Source organism: Trichinella spiralis, assembly GCF_000181795.1.
Source record: "Trichinella spiralis strain ISS 195 chromosome Unknown Scfld5, whole genome shotgun sequence".
Classification (NCBI taxonomy): domain Eukaryota; kingdom Metazoa; phylum Nematoda; class Enoplea; order Trichinellida; family Trichinellidae; genus Trichinella; species Trichinella spiralis.
Window position 1 is genome coordinate 2,242,251 of NW_003526944.1, and position 14,758 is coordinate 2,257,008.

The window sequence follows — 14,758 nt, forward strand, 5'->3', positions numbered from 1 at the left end:
CAATTTTCAGATTTGCCTGAGTGAAGCTGAATTCCGTTATCATCCAAATTATGATATTGTCACTATACAGCCGACAACGGAGCCGTGCCCGTTTGACAATGAAGAGTGCATACTTGTGGAGAACTTGGATGAGGTGAATTGATTCTGTTTGTGTGTGTGTGTGTGTGTGTGTGTGTGTGTGTGTGTGTGCGACATGTACAAGTGGTGCAAATTTAGATAACTAAGAAAGTTTTTTCTCAAGTGGAAAAGTTAAATCCAATACAATCGATTGTATTTGAAAAAGCTCGCAAGACAAAAGAGAATTTGTTAATTTGCGCCCCGACAGGTGCCGGCAAGACCAACGTTGCAATACTGTGCATTTTGCGTACACTGGATGATTTTATTGAAAATGGAACTTTGAAACAAAAAAATTTCAAAGCAAGCAATTCAATTGATATACATTATACAGTTTTTGGTTGGTTATGTGTTTTTTTCTTTTTGGTGAAATTTAGATTATTTATTTGACTCCAATGAAAGCACTGGCTGCGGAAGTGGTACGCACTCTTGATTATCGTTTAAGATGTTTGAAGGTTACTGTGAAAGAGATGACCGGCGATGTTATGCCTACGGCGAGGGAACTTGAAAATGCACAAGTGAAGATTATTATTTTTTGTTTATTATTTAATTATCATAATGTTGTTTTTTAATTGCAGATTTTGGTTGCAACTCCTGAAAAGTGGGATGTAATTACACGAAAAGGAAATGATGGTTTATTGCCAGCAACGGAAGTGCGCCTTTTCATCATAGACGAGGTACATCTGCTTCATGAAAATCGTGGTGCTGTTATCGAGACACTCGTGGCACGTATGTTGCGACAGGTATGATGTATGATTTATTTGAAAATTTTAAAACAAATTTATTTTAACATTTAACAATTAAAAATACAAATAATATTAAATTGAAAAAGTTATTTTTATGAAGGGAACATTTTTACTGTGATTTTTCCCTTTCTGCTCTTTAGTAAAGTTTCTTCTGATTAAATTTTTCGAAGAAAAGTACCAATCTTTTAACGTGTCCAACTGAAATGCAAAAAAAAAGAAAAAAAAATACAAAATGAAATTTTAACGAACAGTAATAAAACTCATGTACTTTTACCATAATCTAATTTATTAATTTTTTTTTCTTCGTCGAACTGTTGTGAATGTTGTTGCTCTTTTCTTCTATAACTGCAGACTGCTTTCACATTTAATGTTATCACTTTTTGGATTTGATATTTTTTTTCATTTTTCGTTTCATCTTTTAATTCTAATTCTTTATCAAAAATTCCAATTTGTTCGTTCGTTAGCGCTGAAATGGAATAATTAATTATTTTCTCGTTCTGGATAAATGATAATGATAAAGCATTTTTTACAAATTTTCTCGTTGGCAAGCTTGATTTCATTGTCGAACCGATATTCAAAGCATTCTTCCATATATTTACTGATGAACATTACCCACTGCACAACCTGCTTTAAGGTGTTTCCTAAAAACAGTCGACTGTGTTTTTTATCCACTTGTCTACATTAATTTTTTTGCAATATGAAATAATAATGAAAGAAAAATGAAAGGTCAATTTTACTCGCAGTTTCCGTGGTCAACTGATCATTCTTGAGCTGATTTCTTTTCATGTAGCTATTCACTCGTTCTTCGATGCTCAATAAATGGTACGACTTATTATTTTTTGTAAATGGGAAAATGTTCCAGTGACGTTTTTGCTTTTGTACTGTGCCATCTGAAAATCAAATGCAAAGAAAAAAAAGTTAAGCGTGTCAAAATTGAAAGCAAAATGAAGAAAATTTCTCACTTTCATAGTTGTTAGTTGTTCTGTTGTGTAATAATAATTCATTATTTTCATTGAAACTTTTAAGTATTGTCGGATGTAGAATTAGAAGTTTCAAAATTATGCAAGCTTTTTTCTTCAATGTTTTTTTCGTCATCAAGTTGATTTTGGGCACGATTTTTTTGCTGTACAAGCAGGGCAGCAAATTTATTACCATTCTGTTGAGCATTGCGTTCGGTTTTGGGCAAAAGTCGAGCACTTTGCGCAAATGGAAGCACAACAATAGCAGACTGTCGAATTGATAATCGTTCAATTGTGCCTTGCATACTTTGGAAATTTTTTCCATCAATTCGTGTTGATTTTCAAATTTCAATTTTTTCTTCATTATTAATTTCTTTTCGATCGGTTTCAACAATTTCATATTATTTTTCGACAGATGTTCGATTATTTCTTTCCAAGTATTGTTGTTTTCGAGCATTTGATCCCCATCGTTAGCCCGCGTTTTATCTGACTTGCTTTTTTTCTCTTCCACATCTATTGGCTGTTCAGTTTTGGATGTCAGATATTTTTTGATATTTTCCAAAATTGTTTCCAACGTGAACATCGACAACAGCCATGCCAGCTTGATTGGAAATTTCTTGCCAACGTTACTGCTGTTGGTCGTTGTCGTCGTCGTCGGTATTTTCGATGGTGTAACAGTCGTCATAGAATTATCCATTTTCTTGTCGCTCATTGTTCTTGAATATTTTTCACTTTTAATTTTTAGAACGCGCCTTCTCTGCAACGACTGCACGCTTGAATACTGACTTTCGTCTAGTTGGAATGCGCGACTTTAATTTTTGACAAATTGATCAATTTATTTTAAACTTTAAACTTTATTCATTTTAAAATTCAAATTTTACTTTTAAAATTTCACTTGTTTAAACTCTGTTCAATTTATTATGAAAAAAAAAATAAAAATCGATTTCAGGTTTCTATTACTCAAAGCGTGGTTCGAATTGTTGGCTTGTCAGCGACTTTGCCAAATTATTATGATGTGGCTCAATTTTTGCACGTCAATCCAACTGAAGGATTGTTCTTTTTCGATAGTCGATTTCGTCCCGTACCACTGACACAGATGTATGTGCCGAAAATCGGTTCTAATTTCTAATTTTCCATTTTCTCCTCCTCTTTTATGAAATCCATTTCAGCTTTATCGCCGTGAAGGGTATCAATAAATTTATATTAAACAAAAATATGGATATGATTTGTTATGAACAAGTCCATCGTTTGGTCAAAAATGGTCATCAGGTATTTTTTTATGCTGCTGTTCGTTTTGGATTTCATTATGACTATTAAAATTGCAGGTGATGATTTTTGTGCATTCACGAATGGCAACGAGCCGTTTGGCGACTGTGCTTTTAGAACTGGCCAGTCAGAAAGGACATTTGGCAGATTTTCGAACAGGGGTTCCGATATGTCCTCCGTTTATCAGCCGGGTGGTAAGAAAAATTTTTGTTATAATTAATATTATTAAAATGAACATACAAAGAATGAATAAAAGTTAAAGTGTTGAGAATATGGTTCTTTTTTTTCTGAGAAAAACTTTTACTTCAGGTAGAAAATTCAACATGTCCTGAATTTAAACGACTATTTCCTGATGGATTCGGCATTCATCACGCTGGTTTGTTGTTCCGTGATCGGATACTTATTCAGCAATTCTTTCGCACGGGTCGTATCCGAGTTCTCTGCTGTACGTCTACGCTTGCCTGGGGTATAAATTTACCTGCGCATGCTGTTATTATTCGGGTATTTTGAATTCAGTTTTTATCATTTATTTTTTCAGAATTTTAACAGTTTTTTTTTCAATTTATTCAGGGAACAGAAGTCTACGACGGAGATAAGAGCACGTTCGTTAATTTGGGAATATTGGATGTGTTGCAAATTTTTGGTCGAGCTGGTCGCCCTCAGTACGACACTAGCGGTTGCGGTATAATCATAACTGATTACTTGCACATGAATCATTATCTTCGCCTGCTGACGCGTCAAATTGATATTGAAAGCCAATTTTTATCACGTCTAGCAGAAAATCTCAATGCAGAAGTACAGAAGAAAAAAAAAGAAAATGTCACATTGTGCAAATGTACATTTATTTATGCATGTTTTAGATTTGTTTGGATACAGTTTCGACGGTTCAGGATGCGATCGAATGGTTGAGCTACACTTATCTTTTTGTTCGCGCAAAAGTCAATCCTCTTGTCTATGGTCTGACACAGGTCGAGCTATCGGTCAGTTGAAATTGCTTTATGAATAAATATAGATAGTTTAATTTTGTTGCTGTGTTATTAATAGTTTTTATATTCAAAGTAGATTTGATTTGTTGATTTTTTTATTGAATTTTAGCGAGATCCAGAGCTGATTGAATATCGTCGTTCGATTATAGTCGACGCTGCCAGACAGTTGGAATCGTTGCGCATGATACGTTTCGATGAAACTAATGGATACTTTTTCCCAACAGATTTGGGTCGTATAGCTAGTCTTTATTACATTAATTGTAACACAGTGGAAGTAAGAAGCATTTTTTTGTTTGTATTTTTTAAACATTTTTGAAAAATTAACATTTTCTTATCCTTAATGAATAAGTTATTATTATTATTATATATTCCATTAAATAAATATTAACTTATGAAAATTGTTTCTTTTTTTTTGGTATAATAAATTATCTACTTTTGGATATTTAGACTTTCAGTCGTTCGATATCTGACAGTATGACTGATCAAGATATTTTGCACGTGATTTCCTCGGCTAGCGAATTCTCACAGTTGGTGGTAAGTTTACACGAATCGGTTATGCTGTGCCAAGTTATATCCGTTTCCAAATAGTATATATAATGTTTGCGAATTTATACGATAAGAATGATATAATATTAATATTAAGAACAATGTAATAAGTGTTTTTTAAAATGTTAATTTTTTTTGTAAGTTTGATTTTTCATTTTCATTAGGTTCGTGATAAGGAATTGTCAGAGCTTGATGAACTAAAGAAATATTGCAAGTTGCCCATTGGTGTTGGATGTGAAAATGTAGCGGGCAAAGTGAACGTGCTTGCTCAATGTTGCATAGTCAGAGCAGAGACCAAGACGTTTTCACTGAGTTGTGACTGCAATTATGTTTTACAAGTAATTTTTTCTGTTTTGTAAATTGTATCTTATTTTTATTCACCTGTGCACAGAATTTCCCACGACTTTTACGTTTTGTATTTGATTTGGCGTTGATAAATGATTGGCCAAATTTGGCATATAACGCGCTTCGACTGTCCAAATCGATGGAACGTCGACTTTGGTGGTTTCGTCATCCGCTGTGGCAGCTGAATTTCTTGAAAGCGGATGTAGTGAAAAAATTGGAAGAAAAGAAGTTGACTGTTGATCGTCTGTTTGAAATGGATGCACAAAGTATAGGTATGGGTTTTTCAGTTGCCGATTTGAGCTTCACCAACAGCACAACGCGTGTTTTTTTTTTCTTACTATTATGCTTTTTCTTCACTATTTCAGGAACGATGATTCACGACGATGGTGATCAAGTGTTGAAAGCGTGCAACCATTTGCCTATATTGAACGTCGATGCTACGGTGCAACCGATCACAAGTTCCATCTTGAGAATCACATTGAACATTATTCCGGATTTCGAATGGAATCAAGAATTGTTCGATTGTTCAGTGTTGAAATTTCACATTTGGATCAGCAATCCGGATCAGAATCGTATTTTGCACCGAGAAGAAATTTTATTCACTCGTCGACAGGTTGGTTAGGTTAATTAATATATATATATTTCAAATAATTTTTATTTTCATCCATTATTAAATTTGTTGTTACGTTTGTGTGTGTGTTTATTGATTGTTTTTCAAACAAACACAGGTAAAAATGCGGCAACCGTTGAAGTTGGTTTTCATCATTCCAGCCGCCAATCCATTGCCTGCTTATTACCTTGTCTTTTGGGATTCGAACAATTTTCTCGGTTGTGACTATGAAGATGCTATTCCATTTGGAAATGTTATTCTTCCTGCAGAACGCCAGCAGCGTACAGGTTTGCTTGTGTTTTTCCCTTTTTTCATTAGTACTAGTTTAATGAGATTTTTTTAAATTCATGTTTTTATTATAATATTCTAGCGCTGCTCGATTTGCAACCGTTGCCAGTGAGTGCGTTGAACAGTCCATTGCTCGAGTTGATGTACAGGTTCAGCCATTTCAACGCCATTCAGACCCAAGTGTTTCACACCATTTTCCATACCGATAGCAACGTTCTTGTCGGTGCCCCAACTGGCTCTGGTAAAACTGTCATCGCAGAGCTGGCAATATTTCGTCTATTTCAGAAGGAGCTTTCATTGAAGGTATATTTGTTTGTTTTATTTAAAAAATTTTTCCTTTCTAAATTTGCATGTTTTTTTTCTGTTGTCGCTCAGAGCGTGTACATTGCACCGTTGAAAGCATTGGTTCGAGAAAGGATGAACGATTGGAAAACACGATTCGAAGAATTGCTCGGCAAACGGTAATGAACGATCGATTTTCATTTTCCACCACCGTATGTAAATTTTTGTTCGTTTTTTTTAGAGTTGTAGAATTGACAGGCGACACTAGTCCAGATATCCAAGCTTTGTCCAATGCTGACGTTGTAGTGACTACGCCGGAAAAATGGGATGGCATATCCAGAAGTTGGCATTCCAGAGCCTACGTGAAACAAGTTGGTCTGATCGTGATTGACGAAATACATCTGTTGGGTATTTTTGTGTTACTGTTACTTTTTGATTTTGAAAAAATAATAATTTTTTTTTTCATCACAAATTTGAAATTTTCAGGCGAAGACCGGGGACCCGTGTTGGAAGTGATCGTCACTAGAACAAATTTCATTACTGCTTCGACAAAACGACCCGTTCGAATTGTTGGCCTGTCAACCGCTTTAGCCAACGCTTCGGATCTAGCTGACTGGCTCGGTATTGGTAAAGTAAGTTCAGACATTTTTTAAATAATAAATAATCTATTATAATAACGATGCTACTGAGTAGTACTGTTCTACTGGTTTTCGTATTGTATTGTTTAATTTTTCATCTTCGAGGTTGGCATGTTCAATTTTTCACCTTCCGTTCGTCCCGTTCCTCTGGAAGTGCATATATCTGGCTTTCCGGAAAAGCATTATTGTCCAAGAATGGCAACGATGAACAAACCAGCCTTTAAAGGTATATTTACTGAAGAGAAAATCATATTAATTTTTATGAATACGAAAAAAATATATACATATTTTTTGTAGCAATTAAAGTTTATTCACCTGAAAAGCCAGTGTTGATTTTTGTATCTTCACGACGTCAAACTCGCTTAACAAGCTTTGATTTGATTGCGCATCTCGCTGCCGATGCTAATCCTAAGCAGTGGTTGAACATGACCAACGAAGAAGTAAGTGAATATTTTTTTTTCTTGTATTATGAATATCACGTTCAAATCGTAATTTTATGAAAATGGTTTTCTGTTTTTTCAATTTACTTTATTTTGCAGTTACAAAATTACATTCAACTTGTGCACGATCCGAATCTCAGAATATGTTTGTCTTTTGGTATTGGTATCCATCATGCTGGCTTGCACGAACATGACCGTAGCATTGTGGAGAATTTGTTTTCCTCTCTGAAAATCCAAGTTCTCGTCTCTACGGCTACTTTGGCTTGGGGTGTCAATTTTCCGGCTCATTTGGTCATCATCAAAGGCACTGAATATTACGACGGCAAATTGGGCCGCTACGTCGATTTTCCCGTTACAGGTAGGTGGACAGTGATTTGTTGGATTTGTTGGATTGTCCGAGAAAAAAAATTTATGCTTCACTATCACATTCATTTGGCAGATGTTTTGCAAATGATCGGACGTGCCGGACGACCGCAGTATGATTCCGAAGCTGTCGCAGTTGTTTTTGTCCACGATGTGAAAAAACCGTTCTATAAGAAATTTTTATACGATCCATTTCCTGTCGAATCGAGGTAGAATGTGTAATTTTGAAATTTTAAAAATATTCATTTTTTTTAAAAAAATTATTGTCACTTTTAGTCTGCTCAAAGTATTTCCGGATCATTTGAATGCGGAAATTGTTGCAGGCACTGTTTCCAACGTGCAACAGGCGATCGATTATTTATCATGGACGTATTTTTTTCGTCGTCTCCTGGCAAATCCGACGTATTTTGATGAAAAAAAATACTGGTTGTAATGTTTCTAATGATTTGGTATTTTTTATTTTGCATTTCAGTTTTTATGGTGTGGAAAATTTGGATAAAGGAAAGGTACAGTCGTATTTGGTCAATGTGATTTTTTCCGCTTTGAGCGCTTTGCTCCAATCGAAATGCATAACAGTTGAAGAGGTGAGGTGAATGATCGTTACTTTTGTTTATGGTTAAATGATTCACTTGCGCAGGATATGAACACAATTTATTCCACCGTTCCTGGCCGAATCGCGTCGTTCTATTATTTGCACCATGCTACGGTCGCGATGTTTCTTCGCCAGATCCAATGCAATTCGACATATGAAGATTTGCTGATGCTTTTGACGGTGAAATTTTCTTCTCTTTTTCCAATACTTATTGAAATTTCTACAACAACTGTGCTGTCGATTGATCTATCGTTTAGCAAGTACCTGAATACGATGAAATTCCAGTACGACACAACGAAGACCTCATCAACGAGTAGAAAAATTAATTTTCTTTTTAATGAAAAAAAAGCAATGAAAATTTAAATTTTTTTTTCATCAAATTTTAAGAGAATTGGCGACTAAATGCGCGATATTACTGAACGACTCGGCGTTCGACAATTCGCATACAAAAACGCATCTGTTGTACCAGGCTCACTTGCAGCGTCTTGAATTGCCCAACATTGACTACGAGACGGATTTGAAATCTGTTCTTGATCAGTCGATTCGTATCTTGCAGGTGGGTAGAATGAAATTTTTGTTTTTTCTTTCCTTTAAAAATTACATTTCTTTTCCCCTACCCCCAGGCTATGGTGGATATTTCCGCGGAACGAGGTTGGCTTGCTACAACACTTCGTGTGATTGGTTTGATGCAGATGATTGTCCAGGCTCGGTGGATCACCGATCCACCGTTGAGCACGCTGCCTCACGTTAGCTTGTACACGGCGCGATGTTTGTCTTCTAGGTAGCGATTGTATTTTGAAATTATTTTGTCATTTGTGCAGTTATTCTGATTAATTATTATTATTATTATTTTGCAATTCAAGATGCGGGCTAGATACTCTTCCACAATTGGCTGAACAGCATCGGCAGGATAGTCAATTTTTACTGAAAAATGCTTACCAGCTGTTGAATCCGAATGAATTGCAACTAGTGAGTGTTTTCCATTTTTATTATTATTATCCTTTTGCAATTTTCTTTTTTTTGTGAAAATTTATAATCAGTTATCTATCATCATATTTTAATTTATTTGTTCATTCATCATGCTTCACTGTTGCCTAGTGTTAATTGTTCATTTCACAGGTTGGTGATGTGCTACGGCGACTACCAGTGATCAAAATTTCAATGACACTGCAATGCAAATCTGGAAAACACCAATTGTTGAACAATTTTTCAAAAGGTTCGGATCATTTATTTTTTGAAAAATTTGAATTATTTTTCAATTTTGTATGATTTTGTTTTGTTTTTTCAGGTTCGAATATTTCCTGGAATCCAGTCACTGTTGGTGAAGAGTGCGTGTTGTGCGTCGAATTGCAATCATTAAACTTGGTAAAAAGAGACTTGTTTTGAAACAGCATTGTTTTGATGTTATACAGTTTTTTTTTGATTTTCATTTCTAGCGACAAGATAGTCGTGCGTATGCACCGAAATTTCCCAAAGCCAAACATGAATCTTGGTTTTTGGTATTGGGATGTATCGATAGCGGGGAAATTTTGGCATTGCGACGTGTCGCTTCATTTCTATCCCAGACGATTGTCAATTTGTCATTTACAGCTCCGAAGACAGTTGGTCGTTGCATTTGTACCTTGTACTTGATGAGCGATTCCTATATTGGGCTCGATCAACAGTACGATGTTCATTTGAATGTTGAAGAATAGATTGTGCTGTTTTTTCTTTTACTCGAACAATTTATCAAATTCTCAGTTTGGTACAGATAGAATTGTATGGATTATTTTCAATTTTTTTTCTTTATTTCATAATTTGATGCTGAACTTTTATTTTAAGAATACGGTAATAAAGTTTGCTTATACTTGCGAATCATACATTACTGTGTTTTGCCGACGTTGAGTTGAACAGCTGAGCAGGTTAAACATACAGAGGTGTATCAGTATGATTTTTTTTTGTCGTTGATAAATTTTAAAGCTTGAGGAATTTCAACGAATATTAATTGATGATTTTGTTTATTGGCAAAGAATTTTTCATTTTATTCAATAATGTTCATTGCTTTAGTTTAGGTTTTTCTGTAGAACAACCAAACTAGCATTGCGTACAAAATTGTTTCAGTCGAATTTTTTTAGGTGAATTTCTTAAATGCTACTCATTCTTTTTGCACAACGTAGCAATTTGATAAACTGTTATTTTATTTTTCGTATTATTTGTTCAGAAATCATTTGATAGTTGGAATTGAAATTTATTTTTCCTCTTCATTGCACTTATTATTATTATTATTATTTGTCGGCTCGATTAGACGTTCACTTTTTATCTCGCGTTAATATTTGTGATTGTTGATTTGTTTGCTTCTACTGAACAAAGTTTTCCTGCTCAGCGCATGTTTCGTCAAAAACGGTTCAAATTCTAATTCAAATCAACGTCAGCGTCCTATTAATTTTATCATTATTACCGTAATGTTTTAGAATTTAAATTTTTTAATTTCACTTTTGAACAGAACTTTTTTTTTGCCAATGACCAACTTGACGACAATGTTGTCTCGTCGTTGCTTTTCAAATTTTCGCAAAATGTTCTCAACCGCCGCACAGTCGATCGTTGGTGACGAGTCATTTTACAGGGGTGGAATGTGTTTCGGTATGCGTGTGTTTTTTTCTGTTTGGACAGTTTGGACTAATGTTGGACACAATTTAACCATTTTAGAATTGAGTGCTGAAGCGAAAGAATTTCAAAATACTGCGATGAAATTTGCCAAAGAGGAAATTATTCCCAAAGCAGCTCATTTCGACCGTACTGGAGAGGTGATTTTTTTTATTGTTTAGTTTTATTTCTTAGTAATCAGAATTTTAGTATCCAATGGAAATTATCAAAAATGCTTGGAAACTTGGTCTATCCGGTACTGAAATACCCCAACAGTACGGTAGGTAACATTGTCTGTATGTTTTGCTGAAAAGCAACAATGCCGTACTGATATGCTCATGTCTACTAGGTGGTCTCGGTTTGAGCTTGCTGGAATCTGTTGTCATTGCTGAAGCGTTGTCTTACGGATGCACCGGTATTTCAACGGCGATCATGGGTAACGGGCTTGCGGTACGGGCAGTGTTTGTTGTTTTAATATACCTGACTTTTAGTCTATTATTCAGTTGTTTTTATTTAATTGCACAGGAAGCACCGGTAATTATAGCTGGAAATGAGGCGCAGAAAAACAAATTTTTACGTCGAATGACCGAAGAACCGCTGTTGGCTGCATATTGTGTCACAGAACCGGGTGCTGGATCCGATGTAGCAGGTGTGAAGACGAAACTCACAAAAAAAGGTAATTTATGATTAATTATTCAATTAATTAAGTTATTCATTTGTTATCTAGGTGACGAATATATTTTGAACGGACAAAAAATGTGGATAACGAACGGCGGCTACGCGAATTGGTTTTTTGTACTTGCCCGTTCGCATCCTGATCCAGATGCCCCTGCATCGCAGGCGTTTACCGCTTTGCTTGTCGAAGGTGATTCGAAAGGTGTAGTTCGTGGAAAAAAGGCAACGCTGTGTTTTTTTCTTTTATTTCATATTTTATTATTATTAGTAGTAGTAGTATTTGTATGTTTTCATTTTCGATATTTCTAGGAATGGAACATGGGTCAACGTTGTAGTGATACACGTGGTATTTCATTTGAAGATGTCATCGTTCCAAAGGAGGTGAGTTGTTTTTTCTTCTTTTTTCAAACACTAAAACCTTTATACTACTCGGTTTAATGATAATAATAATAATTGAATAGTTTATTAATACTGTTGGTTTTTGATCAATTTGTAGAATATTTTGGGTGAAATGGGCACTGGTTTTAAAATTGTCATGGGCGCGTTCGACCGCACTCGTCCTGGTGTAAGTTTTTTAAATGTTTCTTTCTTTCTTTCTTTCTTTTTTAAATTGATTTTTATTTTTTTTAATTTCAAGGTTGCTGCCGCTGCTGTTGGATTAGCATGGCGAGCGATGGACGAGGCGAAAAAATATGCAACCGAACGTCGAACTTTCGGCGTTCCAATTGCTCATCATCAGTCGATTGCATTCATGCTTGCCGATATGGCCATCGGAGTGGAAACTGCTCGTATGATAACTTACAAATCCGCCTGGGAAACTGATTGTGGTCGAAGAAACAGTTATTGCGCTTCTATTGCAAAAGCTTACGCTTCTGACGTTGCGAACAAATGCGCTACGGATGCTGTTCAGGTTGGTAATTTTTTGATCTATTTATTAATTATAATCATAATATTTATTTATTTATTTATGGTAATCAGATTTTGGGTGGAAATGGTTTCAACAGTGAATATCCGGTGGAAAAATTAATGCGCGATGCGAAGATTTTTCAAATTTACGAAGGAACTTCACAAATTCAACGATTGATTATTTCAAGGCAGCTGTTGTCTCAACATGAATCATAATAATATGGAATTGGTCATTTATAAATGATAAAAGAAATCAGGCATGTTACTTAGTCAGGTAGTTAGTTATGCGTATATTTTCTTCTAGCACAGCATAAATTCAGTGCAGCGCGGATATGTTCTCTTCCGGTTGGTTGGTTGGTTGGTTGATGTATTCAATTTTTCACTGCCTCTTGTTAATTCTATTAATTCAATTATTCAAATTGTTGTCAATTTTGGGAATCCGACATTTATTTAAACATTCATATGGGTTTATTATTGAATGACAATGGATTTTTTGTTTTACGAAAATACTTTCGAATAAAAATGATGATTTCTACAAATATATCATCTATTCATTATTGTTGTTGTGGTAGTTTTGCGAATGTTGTTTGTGAACAACATATTATACTTGTTCAATTTGTAAAAGTGTTGTTATAAAAAATTGATATTTTTATTAATATGTGAAAAGAAGAAAGAAAAAAATGGTATCCGAGCAAATTCTTCCAGCGGATCAACTTATTGTAGGACATGTGAACGATGCGGTGCGGATGTTCAATCAGTGCGTCGAATCTACAAAGTAATAAATTTATTTAATTAATAAGTGTGTATTGTTATAAAATTAGTTGAATTGTTTGTTCGTTGTTGTGTGTGAAATGCAAATTTTATTCAATTTCAAAAATTTTCAAATTATTAGGAAAAGCCAAGATGAGGTCACCGCTTTGATTGACAAAATTATTGCTGGTAAGTCAAGTATTTATTTATTTATTTATTTATTTATATTCCTTTTCATTTGTATTTATTCTGTGTTTAATAGATTTGAATTTTATTCGTCAACAAACGGCAAAGGATGATTTTGACATTGAAGTACCACTCCGCAGTCTTCGTGATTGTAAGAAACGATTATCTGTGGTGTGCAGTATTTTGAACAATCTCAGGGTAAATTAATGCAAATTTGATTGTTGTGTTGTTCTTTTCTTTTTTACATTTATTGCTTTATTTAGGAACGTTTGAAAAATTTACTATCTTCTTGTAATCCTGTCCAATAGAAGTGTTGAAAATGTGTTGCTTTTCACCTTTACTCTGCTACAATCGCAAGACTGCATCATTGGTATTTTTTACATTTTTTTTAAATTTGTTATTACTTTTCTGTTTTAATTCATATTTTCTGGGGTAAATTTTTCACATTTTACGGGTTTGATGTTTCTCATTTTTGGTTCATTCTCATCTTTTCATTCATTCATCCGAGATGATTGAGTTTTCTTTATTGCATAGTTGTGCAATTTTCAATTTTCTCCTTCTTCTTCATCTTCTTCTTCCATGCACAAGCATAGTTAGTTGTATTGTGTGTGGTTGTTGTTCTATTGAAATTATAACAAGGTTGCAGTTGTTAAGCTCTATGTGACAAGCAAATTTGATTTTTGCTTCATTCTACGTTTTACACGATGTAGAAAAATAATTTTCTTTTCATTTTGCAACACTGATCAATGATATGTCGCTATTGTTGTGTAGAATTTATTGAGAAAATTAAATATGAACAACATTTTTAATTTAATTTCTTCCCCATTTGAATGATTACGATCTTATTTTTCAAGTGCGGTTACTGTAGCAGTGGAGTGAAGATTTTTGTTTTACTGTAGATTGTAGAATGAAAAAGAAGTTCATGATGATTAGTTTGGTATAATTTGGTCAGTTTGGAAATAATTAGTGGTTAGCATTTAAAATTTCATGTATTAGTTTGGTTTTTTTTTCTGCACATTCAGCGTTGAATGGTATTTCAAAAGCAATTGCAAAGAACTAACGGTGGTTGAATTGAACAATAAAATATGCAAATTTTCACTTGTTCAACTGAAATTCACTCTTATCACAGTTGATCAACGATATATGTTTATGAATTTTTTTTAAAATACTTTCTTTACTGGTGATGATTTTTTTGCGTTGCAAAATTGCACTTCGTGAGAAATTATTTATGAAATTTCACATTCGCGTTTTGAAGAGCAAATTAAATTTGTACAACGTGGCGTGCGCCGCGGTTATCTTTTTATTTTTAATCATCAATCGTGTAATAAATAGAAAAATTGAATTGCTGCAGAAGTGAAATTGAAAAATAATCACCAATGTGACCACCGGCAGCTGAGTGTAGCAGTTTATACATGAGAAGTCATGATGAGATTTTAAGACAGAT

At 34.3% G+C, this 14,758-nt stretch overlaps 4 protein-coding genes across 4 annotated transcripts; all 4 read left to right on the forward strand.

Annotated features, from left to right (window-relative positions):
* Positions 1 to 491: 491 nt before the first annotated feature.
* Tsp_04157 (activating signal cointegrator 1 complex subunit 3) lies at positions 492 to 3,136 on the forward strand (the record flags this gene model as incomplete). The annotated part of the gene is made up of 4 exons (XM_003374925.1): positions 492 to 632; positions 693 to 857; positions 2,769 to 2,917; positions 2,989 to 3,136. Coding segments are annotated over 4 exons (603 nt in total), but the record flags the coding sequence as incomplete, so codon positions are not given.
* An 11-nt stretch (positions 3,137 to 3,147) lies between these two features.
* On the forward strand, positions 3,148 to 9,869 carry Tsp_04158 (putative Sec63 domain protein). Its single transcript, XM_003374926.1, has 24 exons — positions 3,148 to 3,279; positions 3,395 to 3,586; positions 3,656 to 3,880; positions 3,946 to 4,065; positions 4,181 to 4,345; positions 4,519 to 4,605; positions 4,782 to 4,955; positions 5,009 to 5,234; positions 5,328 to 5,575; positions 5,691 to 5,859; positions 5,943 to 6,163; positions 6,236 to 6,321; positions 6,384 to 6,550; positions 6,629 to 6,774; positions 6,886 to 7,006; positions 7,078 to 7,220; positions 7,320 to 7,578; positions 7,660 to 7,792; positions 8,056 to 8,167; positions 8,221 to 8,459; positions 8,563 to 8,731; positions 8,799 to 8,943; positions 9,464 to 9,540; positions 9,612 to 9,869. Exons 1-24 carry the CDS (start codon positions 3,148 to 3,150, stop codon positions 9,867 to 9,869), a joined length of 4,014 nt encoding a protein of 1,337 aa, XP_003374974.1.
* An 804-nt stretch (positions 9,870 to 10,673) lies between these two features.
* On the forward strand, positions 10,674 to 12,594 carry Tsp_04159 (putative acyl-CoA dehydrogenase). Its single transcript, XM_003374927.1, has 11 exons — positions 10,674 to 10,794; positions 10,861 to 10,958; positions 11,008 to 11,081; positions 11,112 to 11,258; positions 11,289 to 11,473; positions 11,525 to 11,704; positions 11,741 to 11,748; positions 11,782 to 11,853; positions 11,969 to 12,037; positions 12,110 to 12,382; positions 12,451 to 12,594. Exons 1-11 carry the CDS (start codon positions 10,674 to 10,676, stop codon positions 12,592 to 12,594), a joined length of 1,371 nt encoding a protein of 456 aa, XP_003374975.1.
* A 464-nt stretch (positions 12,595 to 13,058) lies between these two features.
* On the forward strand, positions 13,059 to 13,622 carry Tsp_04160 (conserved hypothetical protein). The gene is made up of 4 exons (XM_003374928.1): positions 13,059 to 13,153; positions 13,271 to 13,317; positions 13,391 to 13,512; positions 13,578 to 13,622. Exons 1-4 carry the CDS (start codon positions 13,059 to 13,061, stop codon positions 13,620 to 13,622), a joined length of 309 nt encoding a protein of 102 aa, XP_003374976.1.
* The last annotated feature ends 1,136 nt before the right edge of the window (positions 13,623 to 14,758 follow it).